The sequence below is a fragment of the Oreochromis niloticus genome, linkage group LG12 (genome assembly GCF_001858045.2).
Source record: "Oreochromis niloticus isolate F11D_XX linkage group LG12, O_niloticus_UMD_NMBU, whole genome shotgun sequence".
Classification (NCBI taxonomy): domain Eukaryota; kingdom Metazoa; phylum Chordata; class Actinopteri; order Cichliformes; family Cichlidae; genus Oreochromis; species Oreochromis niloticus.
Genome location: NC_031977.2, coordinates 38067193 through 38085626, shown reverse-complemented (window position 1 = coordinate 38085626; position 18434 = coordinate 38067193). Strand labels below are relative to the sequence as shown.

The 18434-nt window shown below is 49.1% G+C and overlaps 1 protein-coding gene across 1 annotated transcript; it reads left to right on the top strand.

Annotated features, from left to right (window-relative positions):
* The first annotated feature begins 990 nt into the window (after positions 1 to 990).
* LOC100703203 (zinc finger MIZ domain-containing protein 2) lies at positions 991 to 16510 on the top strand. The gene is made up of 21 exons (XM_025912013.1): positions 991 to 1428; positions 8688 to 8760; positions 9023 to 9137; positions 9238 to 9446; positions 9649 to 9808; positions 10169 to 10411; positions 10501 to 10660; positions 11070 to 11189; positions 11270 to 11379; positions 11903 to 12092; positions 12488 to 12629; positions 12747 to 12825; positions 12969 to 13100; positions 13345 to 13450; positions 13565 to 13722; positions 13836 to 13903; positions 14091 to 14159; positions 14254 to 14582; positions 14662 to 14833; positions 14882 to 15188; positions 15453 to 16510. The coding sequence occupies exons 2-21, from the start codon at positions 8711 to 8713 to the stop codon at positions 15558 to 15560; spliced, it is 3027 nt and encodes a 1008-aa protein (XP_025767798.1). The 5' UTR covers positions 991 to 1428; positions 8688 to 8710; the 3' UTR covers positions 15561 to 16510.
* Positions 16511 to 18434: the final 1924 nt, after the last annotated feature.

The window sequence follows — 18434 nt, the reverse complement described above, 5'->3', positions numbered from 1 at the left end:
TTCTTAGGCTGAGATATGCTAGCTAAGCCTCCTTAGGCTAACTAGCTTAACTTTCCACAGACAGGAGCGTTAGTGTTATTTCCCGCCACTGGGCGCTAGCTACCTCTGCCTGTCTGTGTCCCTGTTTGTGTCCCTCAACATTAACATCCCAGCTAGTGAAGAAGACATGTTTCCCTCACAGCAGAGGAAGCATAGACTCCGAGAATGACTCTGAGTATGTGGCAACAAAATCTCGAGCAAGGACACACCGGGTCTTCTTGTGTTGCCTCGGGCTGGAACATGCCCAGGTATTCTGAGGAATATGCAGGGAGGCGCATCCCATAGTGCGACATCTGCTACTCTGAGAACCGGGGTTACTGAAGTAACCTAAAGCTTTATGCTCCAGTGATATCTGCATTAGTACTTTTACTTCTGGGATGATTCAAAACTTTTATACTGAGTGGAGCTAGCTCACAGCATCTCGATGGCCCTTGGGGTTAGGTTCTAGTTTTATGTGTAGGAAGAAGGTCTCAGGTTCAAATCCCAGGGTTGGTAGTGAGTCTAGAGCTGACTTGAACTCAGTGTAAAAGTAACCTCAGTTTTAACACAGTGGTGTCACCTCAGTCAAACGATCTAACCTTTTGACAGGTGCAGAGTGAGCACACCAACATGAAGCTGAGGCTGTGTTGCAAATCAAGTTTGTGGTTTGCTCTTTACTTCATTATAAAACCGGATTCAGACACCACACCTGGGCACACCTGGGGACTGAAACTGTCTGAGATCTAAATGACTCGGGTCTGTCTGCTTGCTGCTCCTCACTCTTTGTGCAGGTTCAGTTTACAGGTTACTTAAACTCACCTGTTCAACCAGCACAGGTGAGTCTCAAAGGATTACATCCTCTCTCTCTCCTGTCTGTGTGAACCTCTCTCTCTCCTGTCTGTGTGAACGTCTCGCTCTCTCTCTCCTGTCTATGTGAACGTCTCTCTCTCTCTCTCTCTCTCCTGTCTTATGTGAACGTCTCTCTCTCTCTCCTGTCTATGTGAACGTCTCTCTCTCTCTCCTGTTTAACCTGCTGGCCAGCAGCGATCAGTGATGCAGAGGAACCGAACTGTAGCGGCTCCGTAGAGCAGTTAAGCCCGCTGGATCTGCTCTCTTCTCCCGTGTGAACCCTCCTGGAGCTGCGGGGGATGGTGTCAGCTCCTGAAGCCGGACAATCGGACGCCGAGGCCGGCGGCAGGCAGCGCTAGCTGACCGAGCTGCGGGCTTTGAATTTCGGCCTCACTGCCAGGATTTTATCGGGACTTTTTTGCCGGATATTCGGAGTATCTCTGGGGTAGTTGCCTGGCCGTGGACACTTCGGGAAGGTTCGGTTCTTAATGCCCCGGAGGCTCCGAGAAGAGCAGACTGCGGAGCCCCGGAGCAGGGCTCGGACACCGGGGGAGTGCGAAGGTAGGCAGGCTGCGGGGTAACCGTGTACCCGCTCTTAGTATACGTGTGTGTACGTGACAGGTGCGGGGCCTCGGGGATGGGGGTTATCGAAGACTAGATGAGTTTTGGGCTGATCGGTTTGCAGGTACACTACAGCGAACACCAGGCGAGTGTTTTGTGTTGGAGGAAGAGGTTAGCATGTCGCTAGCTGTTAGCCTTGCAGCATTCCATTGTCACCTAGAACATGCTAGCTGAGTAACAAGGATGGAAACGGTAAAAAATATTTTTTTTCTGCCAAATTAAAAATATCAGAAGCCATCTGCTCCCTCATTCCGCATCCAGTGTAATAACAGTACTCAGTGAAATGAGCCCTGCTGTATACACGCAGGGGATTGCTGTTGGTGTGTTAGCATGCTAATGCTAGCCAGTGGTGCTACTAGCTTTAGCCGGAGGAGCCCCACTTCCCGGCTGCTGTAGCAGGAGCTGCCTGCTAGTTAGCACGTTAGCATCAGCTCCCCCTCCTCCTCCGCCTGGTTGCAACACCGCTAGGAATCTCAAAATGTCTTCTGACACTCATTTTGTTTCCATCTGTGCGGTCAGACTGAGGCAGCAGGCGGCGGCGGAGAAGTGCGACGGACACAGCACCGCCCGGCTTGGGACGATACAGCAACTTATATTAGACTTAACCCATTTATCCGGCGCATGCGTGGGTGGCGTGCACGCGGGCAGACTGAAACCGATTTACTGCGTTTACTGTGGAAAAAAAACATCACGGGCCGCTGTGATGGTGCACCAGTGACATGCTCACGAACAAGGGACGCTGTTTAACCACAGCACTCTGATACTCCATCAGCCCAGCACGACACGGGCTCCAGTTCTCCACAGGTGGAGGAGAAGGTTTTAAACTTGCACCAACTAAGGTGCCTGCAGTTCTGCCAGCATCCAGCAGGGGCAGCAGTGAGGCAGTCCCCATAGACTCCTGTGTTTAAACTTTTGGTCTCATAACACCTGTACGGGGAGGATGTTGTTACAACTCATCTGTTTAAGTTGTATTAAGCCTTAAAGGTTGTATTTTAGGGGCGTGGCCTCTTTGAATGACAGGTGGATGGTGACACAAGTGGCTGTAGTTGCTAGCTTCACCTGAACTGGACCTCTGGGCCTGTTTGTGCTGGTGGAGCGTGTATAATGACGTCATGTGGCCAATAACATGGCTGCTGTGAGGTCACCGTACTAACAGGCTGAGCTCCAAGTTTACTGAGTGAAACTCTGAGATTTTATCTAATTAGCAGGTGTGTGTGTGTGTGTGTGTGTGTGAGGGAGCTGCTGATCGATACACATTTAACACATCTTTAAAAATCATTCGTGTTTAGTTTTAAGGGTGATTTATCTCTGAGGTATGGGGCAGGTAGTGTGGAGCTCAGGTGAGTCAGCCATTGGGATAAACAGGTGTGCACACACAGGGTTACCTGACTGGTTGAAGGACAGGTGCGGAGTTCAGGTGTTGGTAGACTTTAAACTTTCCACTCATGTGTAAATCATTTCCTTCTTCCTTTTTCTTCCTGCTTTCTGTTTACCTGTGAAACAACCTGCTTGTTGCCTCGAGCTGAGTCGTTAATGTTTGTGCATGACACGCTTTGTGGGCGGAGCTGAAATGGTGGAATGCAGGACGCTGCTTGTCAGAAATCTTCACACCAAAGTCCACCTGCTAATCAGGGACACGCCCACTGAGGGTGACTGCAGGTGTGCTTTGAGCGCTCAGCTGTTCGTGTGCAGGGACACAAACACTCGTTTTCATTGAGGTGCAGTTTGTGGCTGTGTCCCAATTCAGGGTCTGCACGCTTGAAGTACGCGCAGTGCGCGTACTATTGTAGTACATTGTAAATCCACATTGAGGACATCACGTCACCCAAGCACAAATACAGATTATACATATATATATATATATATATATATATGTATAGATAGATATATTAGAGCTGGGCGATAAAACGATAACGATATGTATTGCGAAATAACTTTTTCTCGATAGAAAAATTAAACTATTGCGATAGGCCTCATCTCTCTTGTCCTCTTAAAAAAAAAAAGAAAAGAACAGCCAATCCAAATTAAGTAGCGCAGAGCCGAACCAATCACAGCTGCAGCGTCACGTCACGTGACTTGTTACGTACAGCACAAGCGCCAAGGCGCACATGTGTATTTGTTTTTGCAGCCGTGCAGCCCGGGTAATGAAGGAAAGGAGTTTGCCGACTAGAGAAAAATCAACCGAGAGCGTGAGCGAAGGTTACCGAAGAAAAAACAGATGATGGTTCCAATGCCGGAGAGCTTGTCGAACGGAAGGGCCACAGAAGTTCCGTAGTGTGAAGGTATTTCGGCTATTTCAAGTCTGACAAAAAACAGAGTAGCGCGCACTGTAAATTGTGCCGAAAGCAAGTCTGGAAATACAATAAAGCGGTGCATGCTCAGTCTCTGACTGAAAGCGCTGATTCGTCATTCGGCTTTTGTCAGACTAAAGTAACTGTTAAAACTGTTTGAAAAGCTAAGCTATACAACAAGGAGAGATTGAGAATTTCCTTTTAGTTCTCAGTTTATTTGATATTGACAAAAGTTAGTCAATTTTGTCTGTTCTTCTGTAAAACAAACTAAGATTTATTTTTAGAATTAATATTTTGTTTCTAAGTGGAATTGACAATTTAGTCTGTTTTGTTTGTTCTATTTTGAAACTTAAATGCTTTAGCGGCTGCCTTTTGTGTAGTTTGCAATATTTGCCTTTAGAGCAGGGCGATATGACCAAAACTATTTATCACGATATACATTTGAAAATTTGCGATAACGATATAACTGACGATATAATTGACACTAGACAAAATACTTTACAATTCCACAACTTTATTAGTGCAAAAAACCCCATCAATGTATTTTCACTTAAACAAGCAGCTGTTTTTTATGTGCATTAAAGTTATATAAAAAAGATAACAGTGCAAATTTCTTGCTGACAGTTTAACCAAAAGGCATTTCCAGTGGAAATTGGCCGACATATCCTGAGCATAACCATGTATAATATCCACAAAACTTACAAAGAGGTTATACACACACAATACGGTAATATTATGTTGAAGCACAGTATGTATCACTCCGCGAGGCTCCTGCCTACGATAGCCGTAATGTTCCGACAATCCATCAAGCTGTGAGGCTTCGTAGCTTAGCAAAGTCGTACTGAAACATTCGACAGATTTTCGAGCGCCGTGTACATAAAATCGTTTCGAGGTCAGTAAACACAACCAGAATTCATACATAAGGCACACGGGATTATAAGGGACACTGTCGATTTTCAGAAAAATCAAAGGATTGATTTTAAGTGTGCTATATAACACGGTAATAACGACGGCCCGCTAGCATGCTCTACCAAAAATAGTGCTTTGTTGTGTATCTGACGGACGAAAGCTAAACCAGTTCCACACCACTGAAGTTGCAGCATTTTTACAAACCAGTTCTGGTTCATCCGTTTCATTTAACGATCCACTTTCGCTCTTCTCATTCTGCGTCGCCGCCATGTGCGTATGTAAACAAAGGCACTGAGCATGCGCGTTTTACCCATATTCTATCGCGATATTTCATTTTCCTATCGTTGCCCAAAATTACACCGGTATTACTGTGAACAGTATGATATAGCCCAGCCCTATTTGCCTTTATCTGAAACTGAAGTCTCATGTTCCTTAAGTACATCTGCCCTGTTGAACTTACTGATCACACTGCACCTCTCAATGCAGCTGCTAGTTAGATGGCATGTATGTGTATGTATATAGATGTAAGCGTGTATGTGGAAATACGTGTGTGTATGCATGTACGGATGCAAATATGTATATATACATATATGTATGTATGTGCGTGTATGTTTGCAGGTGTATGTATAACTTGTACATATCTTTCTTGTGTAAATGTAAATTTGTCATTGTGTAAATACTTACGCTATTGTGTACTTCACACACATGTAGAGATGCCAAACTGCCTTTCACTGTTCTTGTAACAGTGACAATAAAAAGCTATTCTATTCTATTATTATGGGAAATAAATATTTTAATTAAAACAAGCTGCTAATTATTTCACATTTTACTTGTGAGAAACGACACATTTAAATCTTACAAATATAGTTATTTGGCTTATATCATGATATATATCGTTATTGCCTGAAATGAAAAAAACATATCGTGATATGAAAAAATCTTATATCGCCCAGCTCTAAGAGATATATATATATATACACACACATATAAGTAGAGGCTTTAAAACCAAGTTACCGCTGAAAGTACAAACATCACTAATGTCACATAACTTTGCCGACATGTGGCCAACAGTAATGTTTTAATGTTCTTAAACATTCGCACATAAATAAGTGACATCATATTCAGTACTTACTTCTGACAGTTCACTCTTCCGCCGCTCCCTTCTGCCGTATTTTGCGGCAAAATTATCCACACCCACCGCCGCGCTATGGATTGTGGGATATATGGGGCCACGAAGCATGCACCGGACCACGCTTGATATTTGGGAATCGACGGTGCATTTGGAGTACACTTTGAATTGGGACAGCCGTCGTCGCGTGGCGGTGACGTATTCGCACTTGAAATGCGTACTTCAAGTGTGCAGACCCTGAATTGGGACACAGCCTGTGTTTGGATCAGAGCAGCCAGAGTTCTGCAGGTGAGTGTGATGACTGCAGCAAGCTGATCCACAGGTGAAACGTTTTCTACCTGAAGCTCCTCAAACGTCAGGATCTAAACTCAGGGTCGGCCCGCCGGGAGTCCCGCTGATGTGCCGCAGGTGTGTCTGTGGGTCAGAGGAACGAGGAGTCTTTTACCTTCTGACCGAACACCTGCCGTGTTCACGTCTGCTGCACCTGGGAGGATGTCCGCCGGGTTTCAGGTGACGCTGGTTGGTCGGGCACGTTAGCAGGCTCTCGGTGTCACTGCAAATCAGGAAACAGAACTTTAAATAAGAAGAAGATTCCAGAATTTTCAGACTTTAAAAGGTTAAATCTGTAAATAAATGAGCGAAAACAGGAAAAGCAGCAGCACTGCGGCGTTTTAGCTGAAGGAACGCCGCGTCCTGATAAACGCTGTTTTGTGGAGTGCGTGGAGTCAGCCTGACCCGCAGACTCATAGCGATCAGATTATTAATGATCCTGTTTCGCTCTCGGATTCACGGCAGCTTTTTAATGTCAGTTTGTGAGCAGAGAAGAAGAGTTTGTGATGTCAGCAGCTCGTCATGTGACAGAGTGGCTGTGAAACAGTGTTTGTTGAGTTTCCTCCTCTCTGACCTTTAAGCCTCTCCTCAAACCTCAGGTTGTGACTCAGGTCACCCATCAGGCTGCTGCTGGTTGAATCTGTGCTTCCTGCTGATCTTACCGGATGTTTGAGACGCACTGAAACTCTCGTCACCAGATTACGTGACGCTCCTGCTGACGCTCCCACTGCAGTGTTAGAAAGTTTTGGTTTCACGTGTGAAACCTCCTCCACTTTCACGCTACAAACACACCTGCAGCGGGCTCTCCTCGTGGGAGGAGACTCGGATCCTTTTGGTTGTCAGCTGCATCCTGTGACTTCCTGTTGGACCGTGGCCCGGTTCTCAGGGAAGAGCTGGTTCCACATCTGGATCAGGTTCAGCTGAAAGCCTGACTTCATTAATCCAGAGCTGAAGGAAAACTCTGGGTTTCTGTTTCCTGGGCCAGTTACCGTGGCGACAGAGACTCTGTGACCCTAACCTGCTCGCTGGCAGGCGTTTCCTCTGACTCCTCCCCCTCCTGCTGCACCTGAGCCAGCTGACAGCTGGTGGAGGAGAGCCACGACCCCCTGCGGAGGTTTAGGCTCCTGCAGGTAAACTCCAGCCAGGTGTTCGTACCTGCTGCACCTTTGCGCTCGGAAATGACTCGGATCAGACACATTAAACTTGATCGATTTCAGACGCTGGGATCAGGAAGTAGAACACCTGTAGGGACAGAGGCGTGGCTTCCTCTGAGCCCGGCGAGCTCGTTGATCAGAAGAAGGAAGTACAGTGGTCACTGGTTGTGATGTCGCTGCTACCAGCGTGGATGAGTGTGGCTCAGTTAGCGCTCGCCATCAGGCCCCTCCCTCATGAATCAGTTGCTTTTGGAATTGTGAGGGCTGTGCAGCTCTGAGTGAAGGCAGAGAATCAGGTGGTCATGTACCTGTATAGCTGAGTCACATGAGCATCGCGCTCCTTCGCAGTTCAGTCACGTCCTCAAGTGTCTGCACCTGCTGGCCCACACAGGTGAGCTGAGACAGCAAGCATCACACTTCCTCCCTGACAGAGACTCAAACACTGAAGCTTCTCATTGGAGGAGCTCTCACAGCATCGCCGGGCTGCCCCACATGCCTGCATCCTGTCTCCATCCCGCACAGGTGATGATCTCTGTGAACCAATTATCACGCTGACTTGTTCCCACTGCTCTGCCTGATCAGCTCTGTGTGATGCTCACAGACATCAAAACCACTGAAGCTGGTCTCGTCCACAGGAGGACACTCCACAGGGACCCACGATCAGCTCCCTCTCTGTGATCCTCTTTAACTGGTTTTCAGACACTTTCTCCTTTCTTTCAGCCGCTTCTTCTGAGAATCTGGGGTTCAGTGATTTGTGTTGGGCCGGTGAGGCAGCAGAAACCCGACACACACACACACACACACACACACACACACACACACACACACACACACACACACACACACACCAAACCAGCTGTGTGTGTGTGTGTGTGTGCGCACTCAGCGATATTGAGGAATGTGTGTTTCCTCCCGGTCTTTCCTCTGACCTCCGAATCAGTCGGGTATAAAACTTGACTTCCTGTTTCTTTTGACATAGTTGATGGAAATCTGCCTCCTCTCCATAGCGACTCACTGAGAGGCAGAAACAAACATGTCTGCTCTTAATAAACTCATATTTCTGGTTCCTTCTCAGTATCACTATATAATCAATGCCTTTGATCACTTCCCTCTGCTGTGTTCAGATCAATAGGAGGGTGATTAGCGGTCACATTTAATGCATAAGTTCTGACCCTGCAAGGCATTCTGGGTACTGGAGTACTCATGATGATCACAGCAGGAGACTAAAAGGTGCAGGTTTCTTTAAACGGGAGGAATTTTGAATGGACTTTGGTGGAGAAAACTCAGAGCAGCGTCATGGTCTGTGTGCAGAGAGGCTGATGGGAAATGTAGTTTGCACCCAAGTCTGAATCAGCTGATTGGAGACGATGTCTGTCTGTCTTTCAGAACTCTGATTTGCTCCGCCCACCATGAACCCTCTAAACCAGATGAAGGCTGGACTAGCCAACAACCCACACAGGTACACACACACACACACACACACACACACACAGCTGTCATCTTTACACACTTTCACTCTAATATTTTTATCCTGAAACAATCGAGTCAGTTTCACTTTAAATTGATAAATCATGAATTTGAATCTGATCCCAAAAATGTACAAAATAAACTGACAGAAGGTTCTTCAGCTCAGAATTATACACACTTACATATATAATAAATATTTGTGCTGCTGTGTAAGAGCGCATAATTGTTTTATTCATGGACCCGCCCCCCCACAGTGAAGGCTCGTACCCCTACGACCCCTCCAGCTGGCAGCAGCCCACCAATCAGCCCACAGGATCGCTCTCCGTGGTCACGACTGTCTGGGGCGTCACCAACCCCTCGGCCAGCCAGGTATGACATCACCAAGCAGGAAGGATGTGACATTATTGATCATTTTTACTCACTTGATGTCACTTCCTGTCTGATGAATGTTTACTTCTGTTCTCATCAGGGTCTTGGTGGAGGCGTGATGGGGCCCGGGGCCAACCCAGGCGGGGGTCCCATGATGCAGGGCCCCGGGGGGTCGGGCATGTCCGGCGGGCCCGGAGGCTACATGGGTCAGCAGGGCTACGGAGAGCCCAGCAAAGGATACATGACCCAGGGCATGTACGGCCGTACGGGCGGGGCCTACGCAGGAGGACCGGGCGGGTACACGGGGAGGTGGGTGTCTGCCTCAGCGTCACGTTTTAGCCAACAGTAGCATCAGAACCTGAAATATACTGACCTGCTGCTCCGGTTTCTGTCCTGAGGGTGGATGCTTGGGTGCAGCTCACTAAGCTCCGCCCTCTCATCCAGATATCAAGGGGTCTTATCTGTCACATGTCAGGTGGTCGGTGAAGTCAATGATGTCGTTTGTTTGCAGCTATCCGTCGAACCCTGGAGCCTCCCGAGGCTCCGCCGACTTCACTCAGGCCGCCGCCGCCGCCGCCGTTGCTGCTGCCGCTGCCACGGCAACCGCCACTGCTACAGCAACCGTCGCCGCCATCCAGGAGAAACAAAACCAGGAGATGAACTATGGACAGGTGAGCAGAAGCATGAGGTCACTCACTGAGGGCGCCTGTATGCTGCCCGCCTGGGTTAGAGCTCCCTCTGCTGGTCCACTCGTGCAGGTGAATAAACAGAAAAACACTGTCAGAGAAACGCTGTGGGAGGGACGAGGTCTCAGAGTTGGTGCATAAATAGAGGTGGAGGTGTGTTTGGTGACGGGGTTGAGTTTAAACCTGTGGTCGGTGCACCGGAACACGACGCCCCCGCTCCAGCACAGTCCAGATTTCTGCGTAAACATGTGACGTGTCCTCGAATATTTACTCACTTTTAGCCGAACCCATGCTGAGGACACCTGTTTGATGACATCACTGATAAATTTGTTGTTTTTTTCCCAGATGGGCGGTCCAGCCTACAATAACCAGTTCATGGCCCACTCCGGCCCCCGCGGCCCTCCTGGCATGGCTCCTGGAAGTATGGGCCCAGGTCCAGGCCCCACCAGAGGTCCCCCTTCAATGGGCCCTATGTACGGACCAGGAGGGGGCCCGCAGAGGGTCCCCCAGCACCCAAACTATGGCCCTGGACCACAGCAGGGACACCTGAGGCCCCCGCAGGGCCTCAAACGGCCATACAGCTCAGAGGTGAGGCTCAGGAGTCCGTGCTGCTGACACTCAGGTTGCTGTGTCAATGAGTGAATTCACACCTGTGTCCACACCTGTCCCGCCCTCAGTCCTTCCCGGGAATGTCCCAGCAGTATGGTGTTCCTGTCGGTTCCAGTGTGAACGTCATGTCGAGTCCCGGAGGTGGCAGTGGATCCATGCCTGGTTCAGCTGGAGGCGGTCATGGCGGGCCCGGCCCCTACCCGGGCCCCAACATGCAGTACCACCCAGGTAGGACACTGTTAGTTTCACACGTCAGTCTAACGAAAACCCACCGCTGCCGGTCCTGACAGGACAGGAAGTAACCTCAGCCTGGTCAGGTGTGTAAGGCTGGTCTGACGACAGGTGAGAACAATCACTGTGAGTAAACCGTGTGCAGGTGCTGGGTCCTCGTACCTGCCCACGCCACATTAAAGCTCACAGGGAACGCCGGAGCAGAACGGGCCTGGGAAGTGTTTGTTTTCTTTGGTGTTATTTTACATGATTCCTGAAGTGTAACGTCACTCGGCGCCATCAAACAGGATTAACTGCACCACGTCTGCAGGTGTTTCCAGGTGGAGGTTTCACCACAGCTGATGATGAGAAAGCAGACCTCGTGTTCTGGATTATTCACGTGTGCTTTCTTCTCGTCTCCCTGCAGGTCCCGCCGGTCCAGGTCCCGCCCTCCGCGGTCTGGCTCCTCCCCCTCCTATCAGAGCCATAAAATGCCCCTCCCACCTCAGTACCCCCCTCTGGACCCCCCAGCTCGCAGTACTACAAGGTGAGCAGCTGGAACAGTGTTGTTGGAGCGATGGAGCCCTGATTGCTGTCACGTGTTCATTAACAGCTGATTGATCCGAGTGTTTGTGCCGTTTGTGCAGCAGGACCAGTTTAACGGGCAGGGCGGCTTAAACACTCTGACAGCAGGGGGCGCCGGAGGCGTGTACAACTCCTTCAACCAGCCATCAGGGGTAAGGAGAGCTGTGTGTGTGTGTGTGTGTGTGTGTGTGTTCGCTGTGAGTAAAGTAAAATTTTATTTATATAACACCTTTCAAGATAAAAATCACAAAGTGCTTTACAGAGGCAGAAAACAGACATTAAAATCCAAAAGCGAGTTTAAACAGATACGTTTTTTAACTGCTTTTAAAAGACATGACTGAGTCCACAGATCTCAAACTCAAAGGGAGCGAGTTCCAGAGTCTGGGAGCCACTGATACAAATGTTCTGTCACCTTTTTGGCTGATTTGGCTCCTCCCTCTTTAACACAGCTTTCTTCTTATTAGCTGCCCCTCCTAAATAATGCGAGGGTGGGGCTTTTATCCCCGCCTCGGTGACATCATACAGACCCCTGTGTTAATCTGAGTGTTAGTGCGCACACACATGATTAGAAACACATGTAACCACAGAGCAGGAGACATGTGACAGGAAGTGAGGACGCACACGCTGAAATAAGGTTTCTGTGTTTTCTGTCGTCTCTCCGGCGCCATCCGTTAGCCGGGACGAGGGTTGCCAGGTTACCCGTCTTCTCCGGTTCCGGGAAACCCAACACCTCCTATCACCCCCAGCAGCTCCATGGCTCCGCCCTACATGTCGCCTGGCAACGGTGACATCAAGCCAACGCCTTCTTCCTTCCTGCCTGACATCAAACCCAACATAGCTGGCCTGGCCCCTCCCCCGCCGACAGGTACACACACACACAATCATCGATCACATCGTATCAATACGACTGACGATCAGAGTAATCTGAATATTTTAAATATATAAGAAGCCTGATTATATTTTAGAACCAGCTGCTTGAGTCAAACTGAGGTCATGAGTGAAATGAAACTCTTTATCTGAGGGAAATATTCCGATTATTCCATCATAACAAACAGATTAACAACATTTTGTTTCAAAATCAAAGTTGATTTCAATAATCTTCAATAACAATAATCAATAATCTTTGTTTCATGATCAGTCAGATCTTGAGATTATCAGGAAAATGATCCAAATTTTGTTTGTGAAATAACCAGATTATTTTTTTCCCCACTTATTCGAAGTCAATGTGCAGGTGTGTGACCGATGGCTTCCTGTTTACAGGTAACCCTAGCGACGACCTGCGGCTGACCTTCCCAGTGAGAGATGGCGTGGTCCTGGAGCCCTTCAGATTAGAGCACAACCTGGCCGTCAGCAACCACGTCTTCCAGCTGAGAGAGTCCGTCTACAAAACACTCATCATGAGGTACACACACACACACACACACACAGACACACCTTCATTTTAAAGGTGTATCAGTAACTGCTTCATTCAGAGAGCTTATTTATTTTGTGTGTGTGTGTGTGTGTGTGTGTGTGTCAGGCCTGACCTGGAGCTCCAGTTTAAGTGTTACCACCACGAGGATCGACAGATGAACACCAACTGGCCCGCCTCCGTCCAGGTGTGACCTCCTTTCAGCTTCACCTTCGTGTTGATGAATTTCTAGAAAACGGAGAATATTTCCATCGTGTGCTCCACGGTGATGTCCTCAAAGGTCAAAGGTTAATGAACACGATCACTCAGCTGCTCCTTCCTCCTCCTCAGGTGAGCGTGAACGCGACTCCTCTCACCATTGAGCGAGGCGACAACAAAACTTCCCATAAACCTTTGTACCTGAAACACGTGTGTCAGCCGGGCAGGAACACCATCCAGATCACCGTCACCGCCTGCTGCTGCGTAAGGACTCACACACTCACACACAGATACACACTCAAAGAAGAAATGAAATAAAAATATTTTTTAATAACAAAACAGATGAAATGTTATTTCTGTTCCAGCATGAAGAGAAAATAACTCCGTAATAACAACATCTATAGAGTAAAACTCAATAAAAATCGATAAAACTTTGACCCCACCAGTTAATCTGACCTGTGTGTGTGTGTGTGTGTGTGTGTGTGTGTGCGTGCGTGCACGTCCTCAGTCTCACCTGTTCGTCCTCCAGCTGGTTCACCGTCCGTCGGTGCGATCGGTGCTGCAGGGACTGATGAAGAAGAGGCTGCTTCCTGCAGAGCTCTGTGTCACCAAGAGTGAGCGCCCCCCCCCCCCCAAATAATATTTACTGGTTGTCAGCAGCTGAACTCTGACCCAGGCTCAACTTCCTGCCTTGATGTTTTTTGATTTCCTGTCTCTGTGTCTCTCAGTAAAGAGGAACTTCAGCAGCGGCTCCATCCCCGGGACGCCCGGGTTAAACGGAGAGGACGGTGTGGAGCAGACCGCCATCAGGGTCTCGCTAAAGTGTCCCATCACGTTCCGACGCATCCAGCTGCCCGCCAGAGGCCATGACTGCAGACACATACAGGTCAGAGCGCCGGCCAATCACAGCGCTCCGCTTCAACGGGGGTTACAGGAAGTGCAGGTTTGGAAAATTGCAGCTTCCTGCTCGAATCTGACCGACGACCTTTTTTCTCTCAGTGTTTCGATCTGGAGTCGTACCTGCAACTCAACTGTGAGCGAGGAACCTGGAGGTGTCCTGTGTGCAAGTACGACACACACACTCCCCCCCCCCCCCCCCCCCCCCCCCAGCATCTTCTCATCATCAAATCCGACTCACCTCAGGCGGAATGCTCGGTTTCAGTTTTTTACCGGAACTACTTTCTACTGAAGAAATAGCCCTCTGTTCCAGCTCCCCTGCAGGTCTATCACGTGTGTGTGTGTGTGTGTTTGCAGTAAGACGGCTCTGTTGGAGGGTCTGGAGGTGGACCAGTACATGCTGGGAATCCTGATCTACGTGCAGAAGTGAGACCCTTTTGTCGTTCAGTGACTTCCTGTTTTCCTCGGCGCTCCGGCTGCTCTGAAATAAAAACTGATTCTTAAAATGTGTTCGATTCAGCTCGGAGTACGAGGAGATCACCATCGACCCGGTGTGCAGCTGGAAGCCCGTCCCCGTGAAGCCCGACCTCCACGTGAAGGAGGAGCCTGACGGCCCCGTGCTGAAGCGCTGCCGGACGCTCAGCCCCAGTCACATGGTCATGCCCAACGTCATGGAGATGATCGCCTCGCTCGGCCCCACCCCTTCTGCCTCCTCGTCCTCCTCCACCTCGGCGGTTCCCCCCTCCTCTTCCTCCTCGTCCCCGATGCCCTACCCCTCCCTACCCGGAGGGGGCGGTGGCGGCGGCAACAACAGCAGCGCGACGCCCGAGTACCCCGGACCCGGATCAGGTAGGATGCTCCAGCTCACAGCGGCGAATCGATCACTTCCTGTTTTGGTCACGTCTATTGATCCGCCTCTCTTCCTCAGCTCCGTCCTTCCCCACGCTGTCGGCTCCGTTCTCCGACTTCAGCGGTCCGGGGACGCCCGGCATCGGCGGCGACTTCTCCTCGCCCGGCCCCCCGCCCCTGTCCTACCAGTCGGAGCTCTCCAGCGCCCTCCTCACCCCTGACAAACCCCCCCTCACCCGCTGGCTGGACAGGTACATCATCATCATCATCACTGCTTTAGATTTGTTCTGACAACAAACACAACCTCCTCTTCTGTCTCCTTCCCTCCTCTCCCCTCTCTTTACTCTCGCCTTCTTCCTCCTTTCCTTCCTCCCTTGTGTCCTTCCCTATAAGATGCCGGGCTCAGGCCGTATGGACTCAACTTCCCATGGTGCTCCTCTCCAGCAGCAGCAGCAGCACCAGCAGCAGTCGCAGGGTCTCCATGGCAACTCGCAACTGGGGGGTGGCAACCAGATGATGCAGCGTAGTAACCAGAATCCCCGTCTCCAAGGCGATGGCTCCTTCGGGCTCGGGGGCTCGGCAGACGTTCCGGAAACTTCTCTGGACGTGAGTAGAAACAGACTCTACGATAAAAACACGACTTTAATAAATAAACGTTGTGATAAATACAACGGGCCCCCTCCTGGTCCGTACATAGGGCCCATTGAAGGGGAAATAAGAATAAAGTCCAGCAGGTCTTTAGTAACCGAGCAGGTGAGTCAAACGAGCGTCACGCTGATCACCTGTCCTTAATCAGTAACCACTGTGTGAACTGAAGCGTGAGTGGGCCGGCGCCCAGTCTAACACTGGTTGTCCTCGTTGCTCCTGCAGTTGCTTCCTGAGTTGACCAACCCGGACGAGTTGCTGTCCTACCTCGGCCCTCCGGACCTGCCCAGCAACAACAACGACGACCTGCTGTCGCTGTTTGAGAACAACTGAAGCGCTCGCACGGCTCCGGGGTCGACCACGCCGAGACGTCACGGCAACATCCGAACTTTATTTTTTATCCCTGCCGCCAACATGGCACCGTCTGCACAGGAAGGGGCGGACCTCGAGGAGGAAGGAAAACAAAACGGCGACTTTTGAATCTAAAAAATCTCTTTGATGTGTGATTATGAACTCCATGGTAACTTTATTTTATTGTTTTTAATTGTGTTTCGATGCTTCATCCTTCATTCCCTGTCAGTTCAAAGAGGCGCCACAGCACTGCTTTCACGTACCTGCCCCGCCCACAGCGAGGTCACCCAGTCGCCCTTTGTGTAACAGCACAACACTGGCATCTGATTGGCTGTCAGTGTATTGGCTCAGCCCGTGATCAGGTTGTGATTCAGGTGATTCCAGCGCGGCGGCGTACAGTATACGAAGGTGCGGCTGGCGTCCTTTGCAGTTCCAGCTGTTGGTGGGTGTGGGTGTGAAACCTGTGAAGGCAGCATTGCGGCGCGTCACAGCCGGGGGTTTTGGTGCAAAGATGGCTGCAGACGAGCTGAAAGCGGCGTCTTTTCCCACGGACACGCTTTCCTTTCTCACCAGAGACACTGAGGGGTCCACGCCCGGCCCCGGTGTGCGACACGGACCTGCCGATGACCAATCAGAGGCGACACGGGCGGCTGTAGCTGCTCAGCCCCTCCCCTCATGTTAGGGTTTTTTGTAAGCGGGCTAGTTGACCTTTGACCTGGCCGCGGTCTGCACATGTGGCTTACTGTAACTCACATCTGGGCTGAAGCTGCAGTGACAAACGCTGGTTCATCTTCATCATCCTCATCATCCTGTGTTGTTGTATAGTGACTTAGAGTCCAACAGTTGTGGTGTCTCCATGGAAACCTGTACATGATGATTCAGTAACTCATAACATAAAGTTTGTAATTTAATAAACAGACACTGGAAAGACATGCCGAGGCTGTGGCGCTTTCATCACGGTGAAGAGCCCAAGGTCTTCATCAGACATCTATGGAGGACGTCGTCCACGTCCACACCGCTCGTTACTCGCGCTGAAACGAGTCCCGTGAATAAAACAAGACACGTCACAGATTTAATGTGACAGTAAGAAACGGGCTGGTGTTTGATCGACGACACGTTCGGTCAGAGAAACGTACAAAACTGCATCTCCTTAAATTTGCACATTTCTGAATGAAGTCTGGCAGGTTTTTCTCACAGGTTAGATTTTGGTGCTGAGGACATGAATTCCAAAGTAGATTCCACATCCAGTTTATTCAGTTTAACATTCAAACCTCCGGCTCTGTGTTCAGTAAACTGTAATCTGGAATATTGTCGATATTATGTTATGAATTAAATCAAGACTAATGGAAAGAAAGACGATCTAAAAATCAATCAAACTTTGAATGGAGTCTGGTGTTGGTGGGTCCACCTGCTTTAGCATCTAACAATTCAGTTTTATAATAAATAATCTTCACGGTTGGTTCAAAAGCAGCATTAATCCAGTCAGGATCATGTTCTGAAATCTGGTTGTTCAAGGGAAAAATGGGATTATGTGATTGGATACGATCTTGTAACGTTTTAGTTTTTTTAATCCTAGAGTATGGATTACTCAGGATTACCCGATCCCAGCACCAGGCTAGAGACTAGAGGACACAGGAAAAATAATAACCAAAAAACTAGAGCTGATAAACAGGGGAGAGAATGACAGACTGCTACTTAACATGACCTGAGGACGGTAAACATGGCTGTGGATAAAAGGATGAATTCTCTGATAAAGAAACAGCCATTAATATCAAACTTAGTTTCACTGATTCAGTGAAGTTTCATTGATATTGTGAGTTTTGGCGCCCCCCGCAGCCCAGTGAGAGTACTGGAAACCTGTAAAAGCTGGGTTACCCAACGGGATGGTTTGTATCCAGATTACATCTTTTAAACAGCTGAGCCCAGGATTGAATCCAGATATGTGAGTTTTTAATTCCCCGATGAAGGACGTGAGCACAGGAAAAACATTCTGGGAACAAATCGAGCAGGTGAAGATTTATAAGATTTCATATCGGTTAATGAAACACGATCAGCTTATGTGCAGGGAACAGGAAGTCCAGTGCACTGTAAGAGATCACACATGCACGCCTTGATTTGTTGTGAGGCAGCGTGGAGGGCGCCGAGGTTTCTGCAGGTTTTACTGTGACTGCTGGACACGGAGCACATTTACAGCACTGCGTCTTTGTTCCCTGTCCCACAGATGGCTTTCTTAGTTGAACTGATTCCTCGAGGCCTCTCCCGGTATTCACTGCTCCATTATTTTTGAGAAAAGCTGACCTTAAGATTTTAAACAGGAAGCCCCTCTCTCTCTCTCAGCACCTATGTGTTGAAAGGTCATTAAAGTTCACTGATCGATAGCTCGCTGAACAGCAGCTCGGCGGCATCGGCACTTGAACGATTTTCCCCGTTAAGCCTCTTAACTCTGACCTATGAATCATTCATGCAGCACAAAGGCTCCTGACTGGACGAGGAGCCGGTGTTGTGTGTGCACAGACACCTGAGTGCACTTTACACTGCCTGTCACTCAAACACACCTGTTCCCATTTCTTTAGCTGAATCTGAAAACTGATAACAGTTTAACATAAAATAGTATTTTTGTACCAGTGAGCAGAGTCCCAAAGAGCTGCGAGCTGAAAACTTTGTATATCTGGGAAGAACAAGTGTGAGGCCTAAAAATGTATCTGTAGCATCTGAAATCTGTAGGAAAGAGGAAGAATCCATCCGACACAGGAGAGATGACCTGGAGCTTCAGCCAATCATCTTCTGTTCCCTGCAATGAGAACTGTTCCTGAAGACCCTCACAGAGCTGCTCACACCGTCAGGCTCATGTTGTGT

Excerpts from the sequence above, each read along its gene's own strand:
- LOC100703203 (XM_025912013.1), top strand. The coding sequence starts at position 8,711 with ATGAACCCTCTAAACCAGATGAAGGCTGGACTAGCCAACAACCCACAC. Across the intron at positions 8,761-9,022 it reads CTAGCCAACAACCCACACAG|TGAAGGCTCGTACCCCTACG; the intron begins GTACACACACAC and ends GCCCCCCCACAG. Across the intron at positions 9,138-9,237 it reads CCAACCCCTCGGCCAGCCAG|GGTCTTGGTGGAGGCGTGAT; the intron begins GTATGACATCAC and ends TGTTCTCATCAG.